This window comes from Zootermopsis nevadensis, unplaced genomic scaffold (genome assembly GCF_977971745.1).
Source record: "Zootermopsis nevadensis isolate Lab colony 2312 unplaced genomic scaffold, Znev_1.0 Znev_ptg000058l, whole genome shotgun sequence".
In the NCBI taxonomy this organism is placed as follows: domain Eukaryota; kingdom Metazoa; phylum Arthropoda; class Insecta; order Blattodea; family Termopsidae; genus Zootermopsis; species Zootermopsis nevadensis.
The window spans coordinates 664,648-691,421 of NW_028259189.1; the positions used below are offsets into that span (position 1 = coordinate 664,648).

General features: G+C 35.4%; 1 protein-coding gene and 1 long non-coding RNA gene across 2 annotated transcripts; one reads left to right on the forward strand and one right to left on the reverse strand.

Annotated features, from left to right (window-relative positions):
* Nucleotides 1–2,726: 2,726 nt before the first annotated feature.
* On the reverse strand, nt 2,727–12,393 carry LOC147871352 (uncharacterized). Its single transcript, XR_015532443.1, has 3 exons — nt 12,242–12,393; nt 5,400–5,538; nt 2,727–3,783 (listed from the first exon to the last, which is right to left on the reverse strand). It is a non-coding gene; the product is annotated as an uncharacterized LOC147871352 (long non-coding RNA).
* A 103-nt stretch (nt 12,394–12,496) lies between these two features.
* Nucleotides 12,497–26,284, forward strand: LOC147871353 (ankyrin repeat and LEM domain-containing protein 2 homolog). Its single transcript, XM_087339881.1, has 10 exons — nt 12,497–12,758; nt 13,484–13,821; nt 15,582–15,893; nt 17,502–17,654; nt 18,502–18,722; nt 19,511–20,625; nt 21,597–21,767; nt 22,703–22,847; nt 23,270–23,401; nt 24,325–26,284. The coding sequence occupies exons 1-10, from the start codon at nt 12,710–12,712 to the stop codon at nt 24,512–24,514; spliced, it is 2,826 nt and encodes a 941-aa protein (XP_087196007.1). The 5' UTR covers nt 12,497–12,709; the 3' UTR covers nt 24,515–26,284.
* Nucleotides 26,285–26,774: the final 490 nt, after the last annotated feature.

A 26,774-nucleotide genomic window follows, 5' to 3' on the forward strand; every position in this document is an offset into this window, starting at 1 on the left:
ACTACTCGGCTACCCTGACTGAGGTTTTCCGTGCTTTCCTCAGTTGTAAGGCGAATGCCAGGGTATAACTTAATAGGGGCACGGCCCGCCACCCTTCCCCCCGATCATGGAGGCCATCAGCTGAAGTGATCTTCCCCCCATGCCGCAGAGGCCTTCAGCCGAAACGGCCCCTCCCTCTCTGGGTTCATACCCCACAGACCCAACCAACCAAATTCCTTCGAAAACTTGCCTGACGGGATAACCTCCCATCAGCAGTAACAGATCCCAGTTTGAATGATCGAGGCTCCCGCCACGACGAAACCCCGTTAGCGTTAGCAAAATTTCCGTTCTTATATTACGACCGTTTACCATTTCCAGCAATGCGTCTTGTGCGCAGGAATGGTTTCACCTAGGTAGGGACGATGCTTGCGCTTGCGCAGGCCTCTGCCCTCAGTTAGCTACTTTGGATGGTTGCCAACTGCAGTGAGAAATGGGACGAGGGCTGCATTGAGGACTGGTACAAACACTGCAGTAGGGTCTGGGACGAGGACTGGTACAAACACTGCAGTGGGGTCTGGGCGAGGACTGCAGTGAGAAATGGGACGAGGACTGCATTGAGATCTGGGACGAGGACTGCAGTGAGAACTGGGACGAGCACTGCAGTGAGGACTGGTACAAACACTGCAGTGGGGTCTGGGTGAGGACTGCAGTGAGAACTGGGACGAGGACTGCAGTGAGAAATGGGACGAGGACTGCAGTGAGTACTGGTACAAACACTGCAGTGGGGTCTGGGACGAGGACTGCAGTGAGAACTGGGACGAGCACTGCAGTGAGGTCTGGGACGAGGACTGCAGTGAGTACTGGTACAAACACTGCAGTGGGGTCTGGGACGAGGACTGCAGTGAGGACTGGGACGAGGACTAGAGTGAGTACTGGTACAAACACTGCAGTGGGGTCTGGGACGAGGACTGTTGTGAGAACTGGGACGAGCACTGCAGTGAGGTCTGGGACGAGGACTGCAGTGAGTACTGGTACAAACACTGCAGTGGGGTCTGGGACGAGGACTGCAGTGAGAACTGGGACGAGCACTGCAGTGAGGTCTGGGACGAGGACTGCTGTGAGAACTGGGACGAGGACTGCAGTGAGAAATGGGACGAGCACTGCAGTGAGGTCTGGGACGAGGACTGCAGTGAGTACTGGTACAAACACTGCAGTGGGGTCTGGGACGAGGACTGCAGTGAGGACTGGGACGAGGACTGCAGTGAGTACTGGTACAAACACTGCAGTGGGGTCTGGGACGAGGACTGCAGTGAGAACTGGGACGAGCACTGCAGTGAGGTCTGGGACGAGGACTGCAGTGAGTACTGGTACAAACACTGCAGTGGGGTCTGGGACGAGGACTGCAGTGAGGACTGGGACGAGGATTGCAGTGAGTACTGGTACAAACACTGCAGTGGGGTCTGGGACGAGGACTGCAGTGAGAACTGGGACGAGCACTGCAGTGAGGTCTGGGACGAGGACTTCAGTGAGTACTGGTACAAACACTGCAGTGGGGTCTGGGACGAGGACTGCAGTGAGAACTGGGACGAGCACTGCAGTGAGTTCTGGGACGAGGACTACTGTGAGGACTGAGAAGAGGACTGCTGTGAGGACTGGTACAAACACTGCAGTGGGGTCTGGGCGAGGACTGCAGTGAGAAATGGGACGTGGACTGCATTGAGGTCTGGGACGAGGACTGCAGTGAGAAATTGGACGAGAACTGCAGTGAAAACTGGGACGAGCACTGCAATGAGGACTGGTACAAACACTGCAGTGGGGTCTGGGACGAGCACTGCAGTGAGAACTGAAACAAGGACTGCAGTGAGAAATGTTACGAGGACTGCAGTGAGAAATGGGACGAGGACTGCAGTGAGGACTGGGACGAAGACTACAGTGAGAACTGGGACGAGCACTGCAGTGAGGACTGGTACAAACACTGCAGTGGGGTCGGGGACGAGGACTGCAGTGAGAACTGGAATGAGGACTGCAGTGAGAAATGGGACGAGGACTGCAGTGAGAAATGGGACGAGGACTGCAGTGAGGACTGGGACGAGGATTGCAGTGAGTACTGGTACAAACACTGCAGTGGGGTCTGGGCGAGGACTGCAGTGAGAAATGGGACGAGGACTGCAGTGAGGACTGGGACGAGGACTGCAGAGAGGACTGGTACAAACACTGCAGTGGGATCTGGGACGAGGACTGCAGTGAGAACTGGGACGAGCACTGCAGTGAGGACTGGTACAAACACTGCAGTGAGGTCTGGGACGAGGACTGCAGTCAGGACTGGTACAAACACTGCAGTGGGGTCTGGGCGAGGACTGCAGTGAGAAATGGGACGAGGACTGCATTGAGGTCTGGGACGAGGACTGCAGTGAGAACTGGGATGAGCACTGCAGTGAGAACTGTGTTATTATTATATTGTAGTATACAAAGTGTTATTTTATATAGAATTTATTGGAAAGTGTTGTTATTAATGTTTTCTAAAGTACACAACACTGTAACAACTGTGGTACATAATGACATCAGTACTGCAGTATAAGGCAGACATCAGAAAAAGAATATGAGTCCAGCTAGAACATTATCAGAAATGTACTTACATAGGAAAAGTTAATAAAAGTTGTTTCTGATAAATTCTATATAAAAACACTTAAAGTACAACATACAGTTAACAATAAAGAGGTTTCACCTGTTTGAAATAAATTAAACAGTGATGTATTACAGATTTTAATAGTTTTAATGGCTATAAAAATTAATACTAAGAATAGATAGATGTCACATGTTGCAATTATATTTTAATTTCTAACAAATGGGCATACAGAAAAGAACACATTCCATTATATGTGTGAAAATAAATATAGACAATTATTGGTTGAACATGGAAAATTTGATTATACATAGTTTGCCAAACATGTAATATCATACAAAAAATTCCACTGCTGTTTAAAATACAAAACATGGTTTAGCTTTTGTTTATGTGTTGGAGGCTGGAACTGTAAGGACTGCTACCCAGTTGGACAGTAAGTGTAAAAGTTTCTGTATAATAGTGGTTTTATTTAATAATAAAGAACTTTCAGTTTTAAACATCTTCATGTTGATAGCCTCTAATCCCCTTTTCCAACAAATTCTGTCCTATATAGTTCTCTGAGGAATTGTGTTAGTCATCCCTCAGTTCGCTGCATATACCTATTTTCTACTACTGAATTGTAATTTCAAACAGATGTTGCAAGAAAACAAAGAAGTCTCCTCACAGACTTGTCTCTTTTATAAAATTTCACACTCAGTGAGAAGGTGCAGCATGTAGCATGACCACACAGTGATGTCATGACACTGGAAAACATGCACTGAGATAGAAGGTGACAGTGCTAACAAATTATAAGAGTTACCTGCACAGTAAAGCAGTGCAAACATTTTGTAGAGAACCAGATGTCTTCATTTGAATTTCCTGACTCCATACTGAAATGTGCAAGGACTTACTCTAATATACAGGTCTGGCCATTGCATTATTATAATCACTATCTATGCTAAATCTTGGACGAATATTCTCATTAATTGATTTCTTATTATAGTGGCGACTGAAGTCTGCAACTGGTACAAAATCTTCACTCATTGGATAACGTTCTGCCCCAAGCTCCAGTACATTCATGCGCTGGTATTTATGAAAATTCAGTTTGCCTTCTTCATAGTGTCCCATCTTATGCACCAGCTCAAGTTCCTTCACAATCTATATGAAGCTCAGGACACAGAACCACTGGTAGAAGAGAAATACTGCAAACAAATGAAGTAACATGTACTGTGGGCACATTATTTCCCAATTGGACAATGCATTGTCACTTCGGCTCTGAATATGGAGACAGTATGCTTCTCCGAAACACTGGTATCTATCAGCCAGTCCACATGGCACCAGAACCAAAAAGAACATCATCCTCGCCACAATGTGAAAACTTCAAATCTCACTTAGAAAACACTGTCTGTGAGTCTGGACACTGTTACATCATAATAACTAGGCATCTGCTTGAACATGAAAATGTTACTGTCTAAATTAGCTACTTCTTATAGTTACTTTCTGCCAAAATAATTCAAATTAGAAGGGGGTAGAAGGACAAGAGATTAATTTAATTTTAGTGTTCATTTTGTGAATATATCTTAAATTAGAGAAGGAAAGGAGAACATGATTGAATTAAACAAAACAGAAGATTTCCACCTTAAGATTGCATCGAAGTTTGGGGGAAGATAAGACGAAGGAAATTCTTTCTTTATGCCCTTTTCATTCCTATGTTGAGCATAGGGGTCTCCTTTCAGATGTTTTTTGATCTATTTAGACATTTGATAGAACTCCTTGGATGAGTGATCAGTCCACCTGTACACAGAACAGAACATCACAGAAAGACATGGACAAACATCTACGCCTTGAGTGGGATTCGAACCCATGGTCCCAGTGTCTGAGAGCACGAAGCCCACGCCCCAGACTGTGTGGCCACTGTAACCGGCAAGAAGGAAATTAGTAGATAATTAACATTTTATTTAATTCCATATTTTTATTGCCAGGAAACCTTAAGTCCCAAAAAATGTAATATTCCTAATTTCAAGGCTTTGAAAGGAGTAATGTCTTTCTGTACATAGCAGACTGACCTGAATATCTGAAAACAAGATATTAGGCAAGATCTGCAGGTAAAAACTTAGTAACATTGTGAAAAGAATTAGTGAAGTGAAATGGAGTATAATGTGGTGCAGATGTACATTATGCACAGATGACAGCAGCATTCTTTGAGAGCACAAAAAATTAAGACTGTGAATACATGACTGGTGTGAAAACAAACTGATGAAATTATACAGTAAGAGAAATGAAAGCGTTTTTATGAAAGAACATGGAAGAATGGAGAATACTTTATCATACGATAATTGAACCACGTGGAAATGTACATGAATGATGATAATTTGACAATACCTCCACATATAGGTTTCACTTCTAACTGTTTTCAGTATGCCAAAGTGGCTTATTTAGATCTGGACTGAGTGCAAGTTTTAATGCAAGAATAATAAAGATTGTAGGATTTGAGGTTTTCGCTGCAGTAAGTCTGAAGATGATTGTTAACCATTTTCTTGGTATACTGGGTATTTACATCATAGCTTTGAGTGAGAGGCATATCAAAAATTATAAGATAGATTTTTTTATAAATAGAAATGAAATGTAGATAAAATATTTTAAAGGACTCTGATACCTATTTATTTTTGATTTAAACTTTTTGTAATTAAAACACTGAACTAAAAATTATGAGCAATATCAACATCATAAGGAGCACATCACATTAACCTATTATAAAAAACTGTACAACCACACTATATTGCATGAAATTCTTGTACGATGGATTTCTAGAACTTACATAAGACAAAGCCTCCTAGTAAACCAAGGTCTGCAATGTTCTCCTTTACCAGTAACATGGCAATAATAAAGCTGGTGGTCAAGAAGACTAGCCGAGCAATTTCCAGCACAAGAAATGGGTACACACACCACAGGGACACCTGAGTGTTAGAATAAGGACATTTTTTATAATTTTTATATACACACAGTAACATATGTATACTGATACAAGCACACACACATGAGGCAAAGTATCTACCATTCTGCGCTCTAGTTTCATTGAATAAAAAATTGTTTGTTTCAATATAAAATAAAATGCTCTCACTTGTGGGCATATAATTTGACAGTCTGTTTATCATTTAATTCTCTATTTAAAATTGTCACCCCATTATTAGGTAACTTTATAATAATGTCATATCACATGATTCATGACCATATCTTTTAACCTATATGTATGTGCCAGACCACTCACATGCTGTTATTTTACATTCCTGCTACCGCTGGATGTATAACTACTTCTGAGCAGTATCTTGCTTTTGTCTAGTAGACAAGGCACTGGTACTCAGGTAAGGGAGCTTTAAGTTTTTCACCAATATATGCTATTATTATGTATTCTTCTGTTTTATGGGAAAGGAGGTATGAGTATGGTATACTGTTGCATACCATACTGACAGGAAAAGAACCCTGCCTCTAAATAATGTTTGAAAACAAAAAATGAACAGTAATTTGACTCAGCATTTGACTCCAGTCAGTTAACTTACACAGTTCTCTGACAGTGCCAGCCCATCTCTGAGGACCATGTCCCACAGAAATTTTATGCATTGCTGTAAAAAAATGAGTTTGATTCATTTCTAATTTGTCTGCAATTAGTATAGCAGGAAAAGGTTTTTCAGATTTGGTGGTTAAGTTTCAAAATGTTCATGAACAAATTGTAGCTTTAATGCAGTTTTGCACTTATTATGGTATTCAGTAAATGTGCTTTGTAGTCTGTTCTGTTCTTGGATCTAACAAGATGCCTGTTCCTCCCTGATTTGTTTGAATCCTCCTTCCCAATTAGTATAAATTGTTCAGCTTCTGAATTCATAAAGAATGGCTGTATGACAGTTTCCATAAGTTGATGTGACTGTTGCAGTTATATTTGTGTTATGGTTGAAAGTTCATTAAGAACCTTGATTTTGCATATTAGGCAATCAAAAAAAGTTACACTTTAGAAACCCAATACTTTTCATCATTAAGCCATCAAGACAAGAATTAACATTTTTTAAACAGTAGTGTGAAAAACATGTCATTGATAATGCATGAAGAAACAAGTATACTTTTGTTTCTTTCCTTGTGTATTTTCTGGTAGTGAATTTGTATGAACTAAAATTAATGTACAGGCTTTAAAATTATCAGAACAACAAAGAACATGCTTGTTGCACAACAAGATTACTGTGAACTTAAAAATAATTCACACAAAAACGAACAGTGTATACAGCCTCCGTCTAGGAACACTCACGCGACTTACATTTACGCAAACGAATCTGCAGAAACAATAAATATTTTAGACGTCAGTTACAAGAGTTACTCCATTCTGACATTTGCTAATATGAACAAGTATTGTAGGATCATAATCTCTTTAAACCCAGAGCGAAGTCTTGATTAATAATGTTCCATAAAGTTTACCAGAGAACGTTTGTTTCTTCAAGATGTTTGCAAATAGTTCGGAATTTTGTTCTGACGAGCCTAAGGAAATCAAAATTTTCTGTGAATGATACCTTTCTCTTTCTGATGACCGATGATTGACATTGTTCTTGAATGTTATCTGCGAAATGTTGTTAGTGGAAATCGAGCCCCTACTAAAGGTAAAGGGCCAGTGGAGGGCGATAAAAATAAGATGGAACCCATATTCAGAACTGACCTGCTTCTTCCTTTGATGTAAATGGGGAAAGAAAGAAAAAAAAAAGAAGGGGAATACTCATGAAGAACAAAAATTAAGACAGAATCAGAAATCATTAAAACCAAACAAAGAACATAAGCCAGAAACATTGATGATTTGAACACTCAAATTGGCATGATTAGATAATACCTGCTTGTCATTAGTACCCACCCACAGAACATACAGAACCTTAAATAACCTATCATGGCCTGTTGGACTGCCCTGTAACTTGCAAATCTTTTTTGCTGATTGATTGATCTCATAACTAGGTTGGCTGATCGAATTGGTCATACACACCATGTGAGCCAATGTCTTGTGTTTCATTTTCCTGCTGTTAGTTTTGATCTACAAAATCCTAGCTTTATCCTAACCTGTCCACTGATCTTCATAAATATGTTGGACCAGTTTTGATTATTTGAGATAGTGTGCATGTTTCGAGAATTATACTGCTGTCACCAACTTATCATCTTTCATATTCATAAGGAATGTTGCAAGTGTAATGTGGCATCTGTCACTTGAGGATGGAAGCAGATCCACCATCTGAAACATTCTCTTTGGAATACTAGACCATGGAAAAAGTCTGGAAACCCAGTACTAATAGTAACATACCACTACCAGAACTCTTTAGAATTAATTATACTTAAAGTTATAATTTAAAAGTAAGTTACTTCAATACTAGATATTTATACAGACAATAAAATAAAGATCAAATTTAATTCCAAGTTATCTGTATCTTCACCAATCAATCGTGGGTGTCCACTATCCCCAACTTTGTTCAGTGTATACTTGAATGAAATACAACATGTTTGGGAAACAGAAAAAATAAAAGGATTTGCAATCTCAAGAATACAAGCTTAAAAACAATCCTTTTTGCTATTGACCAAGTACTAATCTCAACTTCAGGAAAAGATTTACAAATATCAATTTATAAGATGAATAAGTTAATAAATAAATACAGGATGACGATTTCAACAGAAAAGACAAAGACAATGGCATTCTGTGGCTGAGAACCAGCAAGAAGTAAAATAGTAATAGACAACAAAATTATTGTACAAATAAACACTTTTAATTACCTTGGTTGTTCCCTATCATATGAAGCAGAAAAAGACATAGATATCAAACTTTCAGAATTCCTGAAAGTTACTGGCCTTATCAGCATGATTTTTAAACCATCAGAAGTCCAAAAACGAACTAGAATAAAAATATATAATACTTTGGCACTACCAACAATTTTATATGGCATTGAAAACTGGACAATGAAAAAGAGGACAAAAACAGAATTACAGCTGCTGACATGAAATTTATGAGATGCACTGCAAAGTACACTTGGATGGCCTATAAAAGAAATAAAGACACACTTAAAGACCATTCTGTACCACTTTGTATGTGTGGCTCTTTCCTAGACTTGCTTGATCCTCACATAAAAATGAAATAATGTTATAGTAGCTATGGGCTTCATTATCTACACTTTGTGGCAAGGAAACTGTGATAATATTATAACTTATCTCACGTTGAAGGCTGAGCCTGTCGCAGAAGCTGCCTGCAGAAGTATTGACTGTCTTTCTTCTCTTTCAGTGCTTGGAGTTATTGGGGTAATGCATATATTTGGCAGAAGAGGGAACCTCTATTACACTGGTGGCATAATTGCGAGGTGGATCTGTGAAATAACTGTTGATTGTGTAAGGAAATAAATAATTTTGTACATTCAGTGTTCATTTGAAACAAGTAAATTGTGTATTGTGTTGGACACTGTTATTTCTGAAAAAGCTTATTCAGGTTGTTGATATGTAAGCTCCTGTCTGTAAATCTAATTTTAAGAACTGGCTGTATTATTTGAAGGATACATGTAAATAAGCAGTGCTTTGTTTGAATGATGTCATGTACTGGTATGTTTCAGTATTACCATCGTATGCTTGTTGTGTTGTGTTGTGTTTCTCTTTGCTCTAATTGTACATAATCTATTATAAGAAAAATAGTACTTTCAGTTGTTTAGTACTTCAAAATTTTGTTCCTACTCTGCTTGCATCATCAATACATTTGCCAATCTTAAAAAAATGATTACTTTTATTCTGGGAGTCCTAATTTTCTATTTTTTTTATTTATTTATTTAGAAGTTCCAAGAATCCAGTAGTGGATATAGAACACGTCACAAACTCAAGTATAAAAACATAAAATACATACATTAAAAAATTACATCTAGACAAGCAGCGTACTAAATTCAAGACAATATAATTATTATTTTTATTACAATAGTTATCCAATTAAGTACTCATCCACAGTGTAAAACGAGTGAGTAATTAAGAAATGCCTTAATGCAACCTTGAACTTTTTAAAATTATTTGAGGTATTCTTAACCTCTGTGGGTAATTTATTAAATATCTTTATACCCGCATAGTGAACTCCTTTCTGATAAATAGTTAAATTGGCTTGGGGTAGATACAAATGTTGTCTCTGTCTAGTATCAATAGTATGAGAGTCAATGTTTGATGGAAAAAGAGTTTTGTTTTGTAATACAAACAATAATAAAGAAAATATATATTTTGATGACAACGGTAAGATATCTAATTCTTTGAATATATTTCTACACGATACTCTATTGCCACATCCCATCATTGTTCTAATTGCCTTTTTCTGAAGGAGAAAAATAGTGTAACTACTAGATGAATTTCCCCAGAAAATGATGCCATAGCTCATTAAGGAATGAAAGAAAGCATAATAAATTGTCTTTAGTACTGAAATAGACATATATGGTTTCATATTTCTAATTACATAGCAAGCCTTGCTCAATTTTTTAATAAGTAGATCAATATGATTCTTCCAAGTTAATGCACCATCAATCATAATTCCCAAGAATTTAGTACAGAAGATATCATTAATGAATTTATTATTATAACTTATTGTGACAGTATCTGACATTTTTCTCTTAATTTTAAAATTAATATAATGTGTCTTATTAAAGTTTAGTGATAATCTGTTCATTCTAAACCATCTATTTATATTTTCAAATGTTGCATGAATGTGTTTATTAAAGTCGTTTGTATTAGAATGAGAAAATAGGATGCTAGTATCATCAGCAAAAATTATAGGTGTAGCAAGTTTAGTTATTATACTGGGTAAATCATTTATGTATAAAAGAAACAACAAAGGTCCCAATATAGACCCTTGTGGAACTCCATATCTAACTTTAAGCCAATCCGAGGCTGTATTGTTATTGTCATTAGTATGTAATACTATTCTAATGTATCTGTTATTTAAGTAAGATTCATAGAGTGCGTGATCTTTCCCATTGATACCATAAAATTTAAGCTTAAATAACAAAATTTCATGATCAACACAATCAAAAGCTTTTTCCAAATCACAGAAGATGCCTCCCACTATTTGTTTGTTATTCATGGCATTTAAAATCTCTGTAGTCAATTTATAGATTGCATTATCTGTTTTTAATCCTTTCCTAAATCCATATTGTTCAGTACTTAAAATATTGTATTTATTGAGATGATCCAAAATTCTTGAGTACATTATAGTTTCAAATATTTTTGAAAAAGATGTTAAAAGTGATATAGGTCTATAATTAGACACATCATATATATCACCATTCTTATATAATGGTTTTATTAATGAATATTTTAATCTATCCGGAAATACTCCTCTCCTTAACATTTTATTGCATATATAATTTATAGGTGAACTTATAAATGACGAGCTTATTTTTAAAATCATAGGTGGTATCTCATCATATCCATGCGATTTTTTTAGTTTAAGGGATTTTATTATTTTTTTTATTTCTTTGTTCGTACAGCATTTGGAATTCATATTTGGGTATGGATTAGAAAAAGCTTGGTTCATGAAATGAATATAATTTTCATCATCATTAATATCATTTGCAATTACGGGATTATTAATATCTTGTAGTTTTATTTTCTCTGCAATGTTAACAAAATAATTATTAAATTTTTCAGCAATAGTTTGTTTGTTATTGAACTTCTTACCATCAATTTTTAGTGTTTTTATTTCAACTCTATTTGTATTTCTACCTGCTTCTTTATTTATAATACCCCAAGTAGTTTTAATTTATTATCAGAATTTAGAATGCATTTATCATACTCCATTCTTTTTGCCTCTTTTATAACTGTGGTCAATATTTAATAGTAATTTCTGTAATAAGTTTTAAGAGTAGGATCCTTATTATTCCTTAATTTATTACAAAGTTCTCGTTTATGTTTACAGGACATTAATATTCCTGGTTTAATCCAAGAATTATTTTTCTGTTTACATTTTATCTGTGTCAAAGGGAAGCTGGAATAGTAAATTTTTAAGAAAATATTTAAAAATGTGTTAAAACTATGATTAATATCATTTTCATCAAAAACTAATTCCCATGTTTCCTGACTTAGTTTTAATTGAAAATCTGTTATAGTATCGTTATTTATTAACCGTTTTATATAAGTATGATATCCTTTTCCCTGTTCCTGTGCCTTATGAAGTATTAATACTTGGGCATCATGATCTGATAGACCATTTATAGAGGGGTATATCACATATTTTCCAATACTGTTTATATCAATGAAAAAATTATCAATTACAGTGCATGAGGAGATGCCAACTCTAGTGGGGAATGTTACAATACTAGTAAGATTATATGATTGTAGGACAGCATCAAGTTGCTTCTTTCTGTTATCATCATTTAAATAATTTACATTTATATCACCACATATAATTATATTGTATCTCTCATGATATAATTTCTGTAGAATCATATCTAATCTTTCCAGGAAATTTGTAAAATTACCCATAGGAGATCTGTAAATAGTTAGTATACAATTTTTGTTTGTTCCTGGTAAGTTCTTAGTCAGCTGAATTGCACACGCTTCGATGTCCTTGTCTACAGTAAATTCTTCTAAATTTATGGTCTTAAATTTTAAATTTCTATATACAAATATACTTACACCTCCTTTTTGAAAAAAATTTCCTACAATATTTAGCACCTAATGAGTAGTCATTTAAATGTATCAGTTGAAGTTAATCCTCCATTAGCATATGAATGCCCAAGTACTGAATCAATTGCACTCAAGCCGTGAGAACCTTACATTTCATCAGGCATGATGTATATACTACCAAAGGTAATAGCATTTTACAGTCCGTGAAATGTTGTCTATCATCCCAAGGTTGGTAGGTCTCTGTGGTTGGTATTAGTAATTGCATCATAACGGAAAAACAGTTGAATTCGAGTTTTATAAAGCTTCTGCTTTGATTTAACGTCTTCCTACCGTGACTCCTTTGAAGTTCTTGTTTTAAGAAGGGTTTTATGAAAGTTATGTGTACAGTAGATTTTTATATTTAAACGCAACGTTTTATATGTGAAGGACGCGGCAATTTCGAAACAAAAATTTTGTGATACTGCTAATTCTGAAGAAATGTATTACGGTGTAAATATACCTAGTGACACTGTCTTGGAATCTGATGGTAAGTAGTAAAATATAAACATAAATGAATATGCATTCGAAAGTTAGTTTTAAGATTTTGAATTGTAGATATAGTTTATTTACATTCCACGGATAATAATATAGGTACAGAACTTATATATGAACTTATGAATTTTAAATACAAGAACTAAACTACATAGCACAACAACCCAGAAGACAGAAATCTTCATTCTCACCGCTGTGAAACCTCAAATCTTGCAACGAAACCTTATTTACATATAGATATACCTAAAGGTTAAGAATTGTCAACAGAGGTAAAATCATCTACAGAGTAGGAGTGAGTTAAGAGGTAATGCAGACTTGATTACTTTTATATTATGATTTAAACTCTTAATTGTATGTGGAAGATTATTGAATGACTTGATACCTGTATAATATACTCCTTCTTGATATGTAGTGAGGTTATGATTTGGCATTTGAAGGTCATATTTACATATTATGTTTAAATTGTGTGCATATTTATTTCTTTGAAATTTGTCCAAGTTTTTCACCATAAATGATAGTAAGGAGAGTATTTATTCACTTGCAAATGAAAGTGTAGAAAATTTTCTAACTAATTTTCTACAAGAGCCTCTGCTTTTAAAACCTGTCATTATTTTAATTATTTTCTTTTGGATGTAAAATAGGTAATTACTGTCTGTTGAATTTCCATTGACAGATTTATGCAGCATTTGTATATATAAACATTTTTGCTTCATTTTTCAGACACACTGCATGTCTATAATGACAAATCACAAGCACTGAAAATTGTGAAAAAATACAAGGAAGCAAGGTTTAATTCCTTTAAGACAAGACAGGAGGCTGTGGAATTTGCAGTTCAAGCTCCTGAAATTGTAGTTCCCATATGTGTGTTATCAGAAAATTTAGAAACCAGCAGTCCTGTAATAGGTGAAAAACCAAGTCCTTTCAAAGCACCTAAATCACAGGATTTGGTTTGGCTGAGGAAAGTGATAGAATGTGGTGACACTCATACATTCACAAATACCATCTGGTATAATCCTCGTTACCTAGTGAGTAGTGGAGATACTCCAGCCATTCTTCAGGTATGCAGGTTGCTTTCTTATAAGTAGTTTTGAAATGTATGTGTTAGTATTCTACATAGAATTCCTAACTCGGTCATCACTGATTTTAATGCTCTTTTCATACACAAAAAATAAATCAGACTGCCCTACCAAAACATTCTGTGCAATAAAATGGTTTCACAACATTAAGAGTGAGCATCAGAAGCAGGGATTTTGAAGTTAGGTGTTTCTTTTATTTTTATATGTGTAGTTGGGAGCCATCTATGAATGACTAAATGAAATCCAGGCTGTTGTATGGGCGATTATATACAGAAACCATGCTTGTTAAAAAAAATTTAAGTCCATGGGTTAAGATAGGGTTATGAAAACTGGCATGAGTAATGTTTTTGTTTTTTTTCCCTCTGTTATTTGTGTGTTCAAGATACAGGCTTGTTATTTTGTATTTTTTATAATTATGTAAAAAAACAATTTAGCTTATGTATATATCACAGAGAACTTAAACAAAAATTATCTGGTGTTGATATTTCCCCAAGGTTTCGTTAATACATTCAAAGGAATGTGTTAGAATTGCATAAGAAAATAAAGAGAAGAGAAACTTGATTATACTATTGCAAGATTAGAGCATTTGTCAAGAAATCACTGGTATATCTAGTCTAGCAATATGATGTTTCAGTCTTCTTGGCAAGAACTGCTATAAAGTTAATGAAACTTCACCTTTTTCTGTAACAACCACGAGACCCAGCTATAATAATACATTTTTGCAACTGGTTTATCCAGACAATGAATGAAGATTCACTGACCCACAAGTATTGTTTTTTACTGACAAAGCCTGGTTTTTTTTAATTGGACATATGAACACACAAAATAACTGATTCTGGTGCTCAAAATACCCTGGAGTCCTTCATTATATTCTGCTTCAAAATCGAGAAGTTGGTGTTAGGTGTGGAATCAGTGTATGGTGAATAATTGTCTCAGTTTTTCTTTTATGGATAGTCTTCACTCAGGAAGTTATGTTAATTAGATTTTGAAAAGGATTTTCCTTAAGTTAACAGAAAAAAGAAAGTGTATGGTTACTTTCAGCAGGATTCAGTAAAGGTGAACACAACCGATAACTCTGTGGCCACAGTAACTGACATGATTGTTGAAAAATGTATTAATGAAAGTTTATGACCAACTTGTTTCCCAGACCTCACACTGTGTGATTTTTATTTATGGGGTAGCTTGAAAGACAAAGTGCATAAAATAAATCAAAGAGAATATTGAGGAAGCAATATTCAAGATTTTCCCAGCAAGCAGCAGTGTGTGAACTGGAGTGTGCTTTGCTGTGCATTTTTATTAAAATAAAAGTCAATGTTGTTCTTTGACATTTATCTTGAGATCCAAATGTAAAACAGAGAAGAACATCCATGTTCTTCTTTGATTTCAACTCTTATGGGGATTTACCATTTTTTCTGGGTACTTTCAACCTTAATTCCACTGGGAACTACAGTAAGATGTGTCACAGTCTTTAATTTATATGTTATTTATTTATTTTACGTTAGCTGTAATTTACTCTATAAACTTATAAATCATTATGCTTTGTTCTGCCTGACGGTAAAAGTGAATAATCTATTCATTATCAATAATGACCTGCAACTATAGAACATCGCTAGCAGAGAATTGTACATAATTGTCAGTTATTATTCATAAGTGATATTTAATCACTATTACTGCACATTTACATGACCGATGATCAAATTTAAATAATTTATTTACTGTTTCTTTGTCTTTTCCGGGTTTAGGAAGGCTCACGGTATAACGCAATGCATGTAGCAGCCAAGGCTTGTGACGCACAAATATGTGATCTAATTCTACAGACAGTGAGCAATGTTGCATTTATTCAGTTGCTGTATGGAGATGATGATGCTGCCAACTGTGAGGACCGAGCTCGTATCTTGTTGGATCTTTACCTGAATACTCCTGATAAGGCCCTCAATGAGACTCCGATACATTTTGCAGTTAAATTGGGAGCTCTTTCAGTTGTAGATGTATTGGTGTCTTATCCACAATGTGATAGACATGCGAGGAATAAATATGGACAAACACCAAGAGATGCAAGTAACATGTATTTTCATTATCAAATATACATCACAGTATTCTTCAGGAGTGAGTACTTGGTATAAAATATTTATGTTATTCTCTGTGCTTCAACTAAGAAGAATGTGATTGGTTGGTAATGTAGTACGATGGGAGAATCAAGAAATATGTACAAAGTTTTGTTTGGGAAACCGTAAGACAAGAGGTCAAGGCATAGTTGGAAGTTGGTCAAAAGCATTATTTGAAAAAGTGATGGCGCATCAAATTCCATGAAATGAGGGAATTTTTTTGACTATTTGAATGACAGAAATTTTTAAGGAAAATTCCTCTACCTTGGAGTTAGTTGGTCCAAAATATTTCTCAGTTTGTTAAAAAAGTGATAATATAACCCAGAAATTTATTTCACACCCAGTGTTATTGATTTTCATAAAAAATTAAATTAAGTATATCATAAAGTATTTAGCACATTGACATTTTAAAATATTGTTTGTAAGAATTTGTGAAGGCCTTTCTTTTAGAGTTTTACCAAGGATCTCATTTACATACTTATAAACCTTTTTTTCTCTCTACACTTTGCATAAAGTGTTTAGAGATGTCAGTGATAATGAAATTATTATATATGTATATACAGTATATGATTCCATTTTAAAGTTTAGAAATTTGATATAATTGAATGTGATGTGACGATAATTATGAATTGTGAATAGATAAGAGTCTGTCATGGCTTATGTCAGTTCCATGAAATTGCCTGGAGAGACTCACAAACAGAAAAATGACAATCCAGATAGTCATTAGACTGGTCAAGATTCAAACTAGCTAACCTCCCTAATACAAATGTGGAGTGCTGCCAGAGGACCAGTCTGCTTGCTGAGATGTAGGATTTTACATAGCTGAAACAATTAAAATAGTTTATATCTTAATTGCATCATGCTTGTGTTCCTCAATACAGTACTTTTATTTTCCGTCGTTACACAAGCTTATTGTTAAAATCATATAAAATTTTCACATAAAATTGTTACATTTTAAAATTGACGACATGTTTCGATATACAATTCTATCATCGTCAGGTCTATCAAAATTAAAATTAAAATCTGGTGTATCTGTTGCTCTGCTTATATTGCTTATGTTTTATCCGTTTTTATTACATCTCCAGGCTTCTTTCATTTAATTTTGGAGACGCGTCTGGGTGCCTATATCGGGTTGTGTGTGAGGTGCGTGTCCGTTGCTGTCTGCCATTCAATAACAACGGACACGCACCTCACACACAACCCGATATAGGCACCCAGACGCGTCTCCAAAATTAAATGAAAGAAGCCTGGAGATGTAATAAAAACGGATAAAACATAAGCAATATAAGCAGAGCAACAGATACACCAGATTTTAATTTTAATTTTGATAGACCTGACGATGATAGAATTGTATATCGAAACATGTCGTCAATTTTAAAATGTAACAATTTTATGTGAAAATTTTATATGATTTTAACAATAAGCTTGTGTAACGACGGAAAATAAAAGTACTGAATTAAAATAGTGTGGCTACTTCCTGTAACCCGTTATATGTACATAACGTTATTTCTATCTTACTTACCATACTCATGATTTCTCCTTCTTTTTTTTTTCCAGGTTATCTGCAGTCGTGTTTCCTCTCCAGATGAAAGTCTAAGGCAAAAACTGTTAAATTTACTGGATGACATGTTTTATGTTCCTGTACTTAGATCAGAGGATAATTCTGTACAGCCTACTGTTGGTGATCCATTCTCTCCTGCTTGCCCTCTGGTTGGTAATAAATTGTTTTTACACATGTATTCACTATGCAGGGTCCTGTCGAGAAATTTAAATTAGTCAGAGAATTCTCTCATATCAGAGCACGTAGTTTTCAAAGTGAAGCTGAGACAATTCAGGGTGTTCACAGGATGTCTGGAGATTCATTTCTAGCAGGAATGTTGACAGTTACTTCTGTTACCATGTTTAGACCCCACACACTGCTTATTTGATGGATGCAAGGAGGTTTATATGTTCTGTCTCATGTATTGTGTGTGTACTTCATATGTAACCAAAACTATCAAATATAACAGTTTGTAAAATCTTTTACTTAACGTGAAATGTTTGGTCACAATTTTTTTTTCGTCATCATATTGCCTCGCATTGAAGAGTACAGATTAAATGTGTTCCTCTCATAACACCTTGAATTTTTTTGTAGATGTTCTGTTTTTATGTGCTTAATAGCTGTTTTCCATTATTTAATTGTATCTTGACTTTATTATATTTTGAATGCCTTCTGAATTTATTTGTCTTTGTGTTTCAGTTTTCAGTTCTATAGGAAATAATCTAGGGACTGTGTCCTTTTAGGTAGGGTGATCGCCATACACCACCTACTGTTGTCCCCTTGGTCCATTCTTGATCAAGGAGACTGGGCTCCATGAGCTGACAGTGCATATATATCTATACTACACCCACCCAATCACCAATGAAATCAACCTGTCAGTCTCTGGTGTTGGAGGCAGACACAGTCTGTGAAATGCAGAAAATTAACTTCTTACAAACATGGCTCATCATCAGAGGAGACGTCATTCTATTAATTTACTGTTTGTTCTAAAATGTTTCTAAAATGTTTATTCATCAGGTATTAAAAGCTGATCCACTTAATGGAAGGATGGAAATCCGGGCTTATGCAGGACCAATGAATCATGAAAAAGCAATCGTGTTCCGGAAGAAGTGGAAGACTCCTCCTCGGATGCCTCGGACTCCAAAGCAGAATGCCTGCAGACAGGCATATACAGGAAGTCTGAGTTGTCATGCATTTAGACTGCTGGATGTTGAGAAAGGATTAGAGAGAGTTGGCAGGTGGGAGATACGGACGACTTCAAGCTTATGTTTCTTTCACTTTGCTTTAGTGAGACACTGTTTGCCCAAATCTAAGTGGTTCTTGAAGTCAGAGCTTCAAATATAGAAATTATTTTACTCAACAAACAGTTATATTCTTATGTATTATAAGATAAATGCACCATGACCTGAGAAAGGGCAAGAGTATTTGGTGCCCCATATGAACCTTTAGCCTTGCACGTCCCAGTTAACCTCTAAAACCGAATATTGTGCATATGTAATTTCAAATGAAGTTTAGATTATGAAGCAAAATGATATGTTACTGTTACTGAATGCATAGATTTTAAAATTTAGAACCTCATGTGGCAGTCTGTTTGACAGGAAAATGCTGACTCCACTACTCACACATCAGCCAATCATAAGTAATATCAAGCATTGTTGATGGTAAATTACAAAGCCATTTATTCTTTCCTTCCATTTTATCTTTCTGTATTTAGATGCGTGTCTTATTCTACTTGATGCTGTTTCTCTGCCTCTTATTATTCATTCAGTTTTGTTGACAGTGTTCCTCAGTTTTTCCATATAAAAATAATGGGATGCAAGAAAATGTTTTTACTATTTTCACATGAAATAATATTAGTATATTTGATTTAGTAGTAGAATGGTGTCCTGCTCAAACAGTTTCAGTTAGTAGCTTGATGTTATTGGCCAAAGAAAATGTTGACCATGAAGCATAATGCAAAGGAAGAAAATATCTGCTTTACTTTGCCCGAAAGTATAATATATTTTGTGCCTGTGATTTCTTACAGGGACCTGGCTGAGGAATTCAGGGTTGGTTGGAATGAATATTGGCCATTTCTTGATACATTTACAAATTTGGCCTCTGAGGATGGGCTTCAGAAACTTGAGGCTTATCTGAAGAACAGATTTGAGGAGGCTGCACAGAAACCATATTCAACGAAGGAGTGTTATGATAGTTCAGAATGTGTAGTGAATGGTTGTGTATCATCTTTAACAGAGTATAGTGAAAATCAGTCAGTTGATGATGAGATTAGTCCAGTGTCAAATCTGTGCCTTGCTTTTAAAGCGTGCAGTCTGTCTGACACCAGTCCAGTTAAACCACTAGTAGAGAATGCGTTTAAGACCAAATCAAATGTGTACAGTCATCGAAAAGTGGATGCAAATGCTGGCATGGAAGATGAAACTCTGTTGAATCCAGGTCTTAGCCCATTCTTATGTGTAGAAAAATCTTGTTGTGTGTTCGCTAAACGAATGTTTGATGGACTCGCGGTTGTTGGTCGTAGTGTACGGGTTAGTGATTCAGTGCCTGACATGCTTGATCCAGAAATTCGGCATCTCCAAGATCTTGTCAGCAGTTTTAAAGATGACGCCAGATTCGCATCTGTCGATTTTAATCTCGTTCACTCTCGAATCGCCGTGATCGTAGCAGCAAAGCTTATTGAGCTTACTAGTGATGAACTGGAATTTGTCGTGTCTGGTCTTCAATCTACAGTTTCCCCATTGTCATGTTCTTATTCAGATGAAGAGGATGATGTGAGCATATGTTACCGTGATGCACATGCATATGCTGAACACCAAAGAAAAACCAATTGTGAACGTAATCAGGTAAAATGTATTGCCGAGTATATTCTTTGCGCCTTAGAAATACAAGAAAATGGTAAAGACACAGACAAAACCAGTGGTGCTAAGAAAGATATTCATGTCCGAACAGAAGAAGAATGTATGAGGATTTGGTCTGATGCTTCACAGTGCTTATGCTTCAGACAAAATCATAATTTTATGAGAAATGCTAGGAAAGGTTGGTCCTTCAAGAGAAATCATGTGCGGTATACATCTGACAAAGCTAACACACAATCTTCATCAGATGGAATTACAAGACGACTTACATTTGTAGAAGATAATGGTGAGTGCATATTTGTTACGTTGTTTGCATAAAATAAATGTCATGGTGTGTTGGTCTGTAGAATTTAATTTTATTTATTATTTGTAGAAATTATATTAGTTTATTTAAGGTACCTTTATTCCACCTTAAAAATGTAGTGATACTCGGGGATTAACAAAGCACTGAAAATAAATATATATCCATCACCATTTCAGTTCCATCTAGTGATAATTCTTCATTATTTGAACCCCTGAACTAAAGTAAGTAAATGCTGAATGTGACTAAAAATTGTTTATGTATGTATTTATTTATTTGTGGTTTATTTAATGCTACTGTCAGTAGTTGAGATTACTTAGCATCAAATGATGAGATGAGTAATGAATAATGAATTTGAAAGGATATGGAAGAAGGTGGACATGGTCTGATCCCAGAATTTGCAGGGAAGTCCTGAGTAAAACCATGAAAAACCTTAGGATAACTAGTCTCCAGGCTAAGATTTAAATCATATGCCCCAAATATGAAGCAGGAGAATTACAGATTTTTTGTTGGAATCAGTTCGTGTGATGTAGGTTGAAGTCTTTGACACTCCCAAATGTAACTGAGCGACCTTTGTAACAAATCAAATTTTTATCCATTCACGCCTATACTCATTGCATATACTGGTCTCTTTCTTGAAAACATAAGTCCTCCAAGTGTTAGGGTTTCCAGTGAGTGGAGTTTGTAGAATCTATTTGTTCTTGAAAAATCATACAAGTTTAGAATGTCTAAAAAGAGATTTTTAGCAGTACCAATATTTTACTTCTGTAGATGGTGCTGTGAATGCTGTAAATACCATTGCATTCTATTCTTCTTCTGTGACACTCAGGGGATTTTAGACAATATAGTTACTGTTACAATTGATCTCCTTCCTCATATTCATTATTGTTGATCCTATTAGCATATTGTACATTATAATAAATAATGAAGCTAATTAATTATGTACTTTCCACTAGATTCTGACCAGCAGTGTGATAGTACAAGAATTAGTGAGATGGAAGGTTCCATTCATGAAACACACTGTAATCTGAAAGTGAGCAGCTTTAAAAAGAGACAGACATATAATTCAGAAACTAATAAGTTACATAAAATGACATACATATCATCAGGTGGTGAGTTTTCAGAAGGTAAGATTTCTGATGCGTGTTTTTATGTACATGTCTTTTTAAAATGTGAATTTATGCTAATATAAGTGCTGGAGACTAAATATTGTATGGTGCAGCGTTTCTCACGTACACGTACCACTGGTGGTATGCGAACTAAATAAGAAAAGCAGAAGATAATATTAACATAAATAATATTTCCCTGAACGAATTTGGTTAGTGGTACTTTTAGTGTGTTAAATTAGAATTAGTGGTATGGCGGCGAAAAAGGGTAAGAACCCCTGGTTTAGTGGAATACAGGGCTAGTCTAAGTGATGTTCACGATATGAAAGAAATAATACGTTCAATGAAATTCAGATGAACAAAATTGGTACCAATGGAAAGAGAAACTCTCCAAGTTTTGTTTCAGTACATCACAGGTGTTCAATGCGAGCCCCCTTGGTAACTCGGCACACATCCAGCCTGTAGTCGAGTTCCTCCCAGACACGTTGCAGCATATCATGATCGATTGCTGTAATGGCTTCTGGCAAGGTCTGTGGTGAGGGTGGCACGAAGAATATCTTTGATGAACTCCTACAGAAAAAAATCACAGGGCGTCAGGTCCGGTGAATGTGGAAATCCAGGACACAAAAGGCTCCTCTGCCTTCGTTGGCAGTAATTTTCTGTCATATCGCCCCTGGCAGCGAACAGTGTTACTATGCGGCCGCGAAGTATACCAACATAAACTTGGAGAGTTTCTCTTTCCATCGGTACCAATTTTGTGCATCTGAATTTCATTAAACGTGAGTAACGTGTTTCAAATCGGGAACATCATTTAGTTTAGCCCTGTATAAAGACCTGAAGGGACTAGTTGTAATTTACAGAATGTAGGGGTTCTGACCATATAATTTTATGAAATGTATAGATGGTAGCCTCTAACAGATCATGTCTTATGCATGTGAGTTTTATTTGTATTCCAGATGATGATGATGATGAATATTTCACACCACCATCAACACCTGAAAAACTCAGCAGAAATGAAGTACATTCATACTGCGATGATGATGATGGCGATGACGCTGAAATGTTAACACCAGTCGAATGGCCAGATGTTTTTATACAAGGGTAAATACTGAATGTCACATAAAGCAAAGAGTAGAATAATTTGTCTACCCACTACTGCTGCTACATTTATTTAACCAAAATGTTGGGGAAAGTTTTTTTGCCCGCTGCATAGAAATCATATTTGCCTGGTCAGCAGTTCGTCAATCATGAAATCTTTATCTGACAGTGAAGTACCCAAACACACTAATTGTTACCTAATTTTTGTAGACAGTAAAATTTTAATCACTTAAAGTGCTAGAAGCTGTGTTTTGTTGTTTCCTCATCTTGTAATTTTCAAACGCCTGTGCTGCCATGTAGTCTTATATGTGGTTAGCAACATTTAGATCTAATGATGAAAAATCTGTAACCACCTTAAAGAGTGCCCAGAATACTAAGTATATGAGCACAAAATAGTCTTATTGAAATATAATTTTGTTTTCTAGTGACTCACCTACCAAGTTGGATGCCACTGTAATGCAGGCATTGGATGGCTTAAATATAGACCCTATAGAATATCTTAACATTTATAGATGGCGACATTTGGTTTTGCTGTACTCTGAAAGTGTGAGAGCCATGTAAGTAATGTGTCTAATGTAAATAAAATTAGTCAGTAATAAATCAAAATGACATTTACAATAATTCCAACTTTTATGGTTCCCAGAAAATTTTACATTCAATTTTTGTATGTACTGCATTTTCCATGGACAATCCATAGTACTCTATGTTGTATGAAGTGTACAAGTTCAATTTGTTGTCCATTGTTTGTATTTGTATTATCTTTGTACACAATATTAATTAAATTAAAAAAGAATTATGAACATGTTCCTAGCCATCCATAGTATTTCATCTGTTTTCACTTTCAAACTAAATAGTAAATATCTTGTTTGGAATGTTCATGTGGAAATGGATTGTTAAATTGTGTAATTATGCTTACAAGATCATGGTTTCAGCTTTAATAATATTTCTGTTATGTTCCACTTTGAAGTTTCTGATTGTTAAATTGATTTAATATTTTTCTTGTATTTCGATAAACACAGAAAGTTTTGTAAAACTCCTTTTTGCCAGAGTAGAGTTTCTCGTATGTGCATATGGATAATAACAAGAAGACATGTATAAAGTGAAGCTTTCATGATAGACTCTCAGGTTACAAGCCATGTCAGGTGGCTGAATGGCGAATGAACCATATTTTCTGCCAACATTGTGAGAGAAATCTGTGTTCTCATCCTCAGGGCTCAGATTTGTTACGCAGCAGCCTTGAGGATGAGAGCAGGGGTTGTTTTCGAAACGTTGGCAGAAGATATGGTCTATTCACCATTCAGCCACCTGACGCGGCTTGTAACCCGAGTCTTTCATCAACAAGAAGACATGTTTTTCAAATTTTAAATAAATGTCTATGGAAAATAAAGTTGAATTACAAAGAAGTGGAAATGGTGGACAGAATTTGTCAATGGACATTAAGAAGGTAAAACATTTTAATTATATGTCTTGTAACTTTCAGATGGTCCAGTCCTCTTCCTTCGAGGCCTAAAGAAAGAACTAGAATGCTTCAGACACCTGTCGCAGATTCTTCACAATACCAAAAAGGTATGCAGTCTTCCACTCCTCCACAGGCATGGCACAAAATTACAGGATCATATTCACCATTAAGTCATCAGGGGTTGAAAAGAAAAATACTTATGAAATTCTAATAGCCTATATTTTATAATTAGAAATATGTTTATCTATATCTAGATGTAGTAAATTCTGATGTTTGTACTTATAAAGAATGGGATTGTTAAATTTGTATTATCAGATATTAGAACATTTTAATGCAATGGATAGTTTATTATGTAGGAAGCACATGTGGGATATTTTCACATGATGTTAAAATTTTATGCAGGTAAGGAATAAAAGATTCTTAAAAGAATAAGAAGAAGAAGAATTGATCAGTAAAGGAAGTCAGCAATAAGAGTATTTCTTAAAAAAAATTTCTCAAATAGAGATAATTCCATATGTTCACAAATTAAACTTTAGGCTTCTTGGACGTAGGACCCAGTGATTCATTCACCTTTTTTGTCTCAGTTTACTGTATAATTTTTCTTGTCATTATATTATTATCAATAATGACCTGCAATTATAGAATATCGCTAGCAGAGAATTGTACATGATTGTCAGTTATTATTCATAAGTGATATTTAATCACTATTACTGCACATTTACATGACAAATGATCAAATTTAAATAATTTATTTACTCATTTACGTGCATATAAACCTTTTTTTCTCTACACTTTGCATAAAGTGTTTAGAGAGGTCAGTGATAATGAAATTATAAATACTGTACAGTATATGGTTCCATTTTAAAGTTTAGAAATTTTATATAATTAGGCATACGTGGAAGTTGGTCAAAAGTATTATATGAAAAAGTGATGGCCCATGAAATGAGGGAATTTTTTGACTACCAGAATCAGTTATTTTGTGTGTTCATATGTCCAATTAAGTAAAACCAGGCTTTGTCAGAAAAGAACAATACTTGTGGGTCAGTGAATCTTCATTCATTGTCTGGATAAACCAGTTGCATAAATGTTTTATTATAGCTGGGTCTCGTGGTGAAGTTTCATTAATTTTATAGCAGTTCTTGCCAAGAAGACTGAAACATCTTATTGCTAGACTAGATAGAATGCTAAATTTAATTAGGTACTACTTCTACTTTAGATAGCTTATTGGTTTTTATACAATAGTCTTGTTTGGTCTAAATTGGAGTATGGATCTGTTACTTGGAATTCTATTACTTCCACTGATTCTACCAAAGTTGAAAGAATTCAAAGGAAATTTGCTGCTTTATGTCACGCCAGATTTTTTAATGGCCTAAGTGACTATAATTATGAAGACGTTTCAGTGAGGATAAATTTTCTTTGACTGCACCTGCTGAGGAGCCATCTTGATGCTCTCTTTCTCATTAATATATTTAAAGGTAAAATTTGCTGCCCATCCGTTTTGGATTCAGTTTCTTTGTGCGTACCCTCCGATCCATTAGGGACTACTTCTCGTTTCTTTGTTTATCGTAGTCTTAAAGCTAGTTCCTTGTTTAGGTGTGCTTCTGCTGCGAATGCAGTCTGTCAGCGCATCAACATTTTTAACAAGGAGAATATTTTTCTTGGGCATTTTATTTAGCCAATTTCCTTTTCTTTTCTTTTTTTTTCTTTTACTAAAGTTTTATTTTGTATGTATTATTTATATTTAACTGTTTTTAATTTAATTATTATATACCTAGGCATATTATTCAGCTCATTTGCTTGTTGATTATTTTGTAACAAATTAATGAATTGATATATTATCATTATTATATTGTACATCTATATATTTAGTTTATTGTTTGTTTGTTTTTGTATTGTTATGTTTATGTTTATTGTTAGTGCTTGGCTGTTATTGGCCTCTTTTGGATGTTGCCAAGCACTCTAATAAATGAAATGAATTGAATTATTATTATTATTATTATTACATTACTCCTACTTTGCACACTTTCGTAAATTAGTTAAGGCTACCATTAAGTCTGATAGGCGGCGGTGGTTAAAGTCTGTTGATGACAGTCTTAAAACTCACCCTCAGCATTTTTGGAAACACGTTTCAAATTTCAAAAGAAAAGATAACTCCTTGATTCAGCTAAAAATTGGTGATCAGTTTGTCAGTGACCCGAAACACATTGCTGATGAATTTGCTACGCATTTTGAATCAATTTTTAACACTTCTTGCCAGTCCGTCACTCCTACCGATACTTTTACTTCTGATTTTTTGCCCGCCGCTCCTATCTCTCCTGCTGAAGTTAGCGCCTCAGACCCTCAAAGTGTGTGGGGTTAGATGGAATTCCTTCGTTAGTAATTAAGGGTTGTTCTGATATTTTCACTCCCTTATTAACCTATATTTTTAATTTAAGTGTTAACTAGTGCCACCTTTCCGTCCCTGTGGAAAG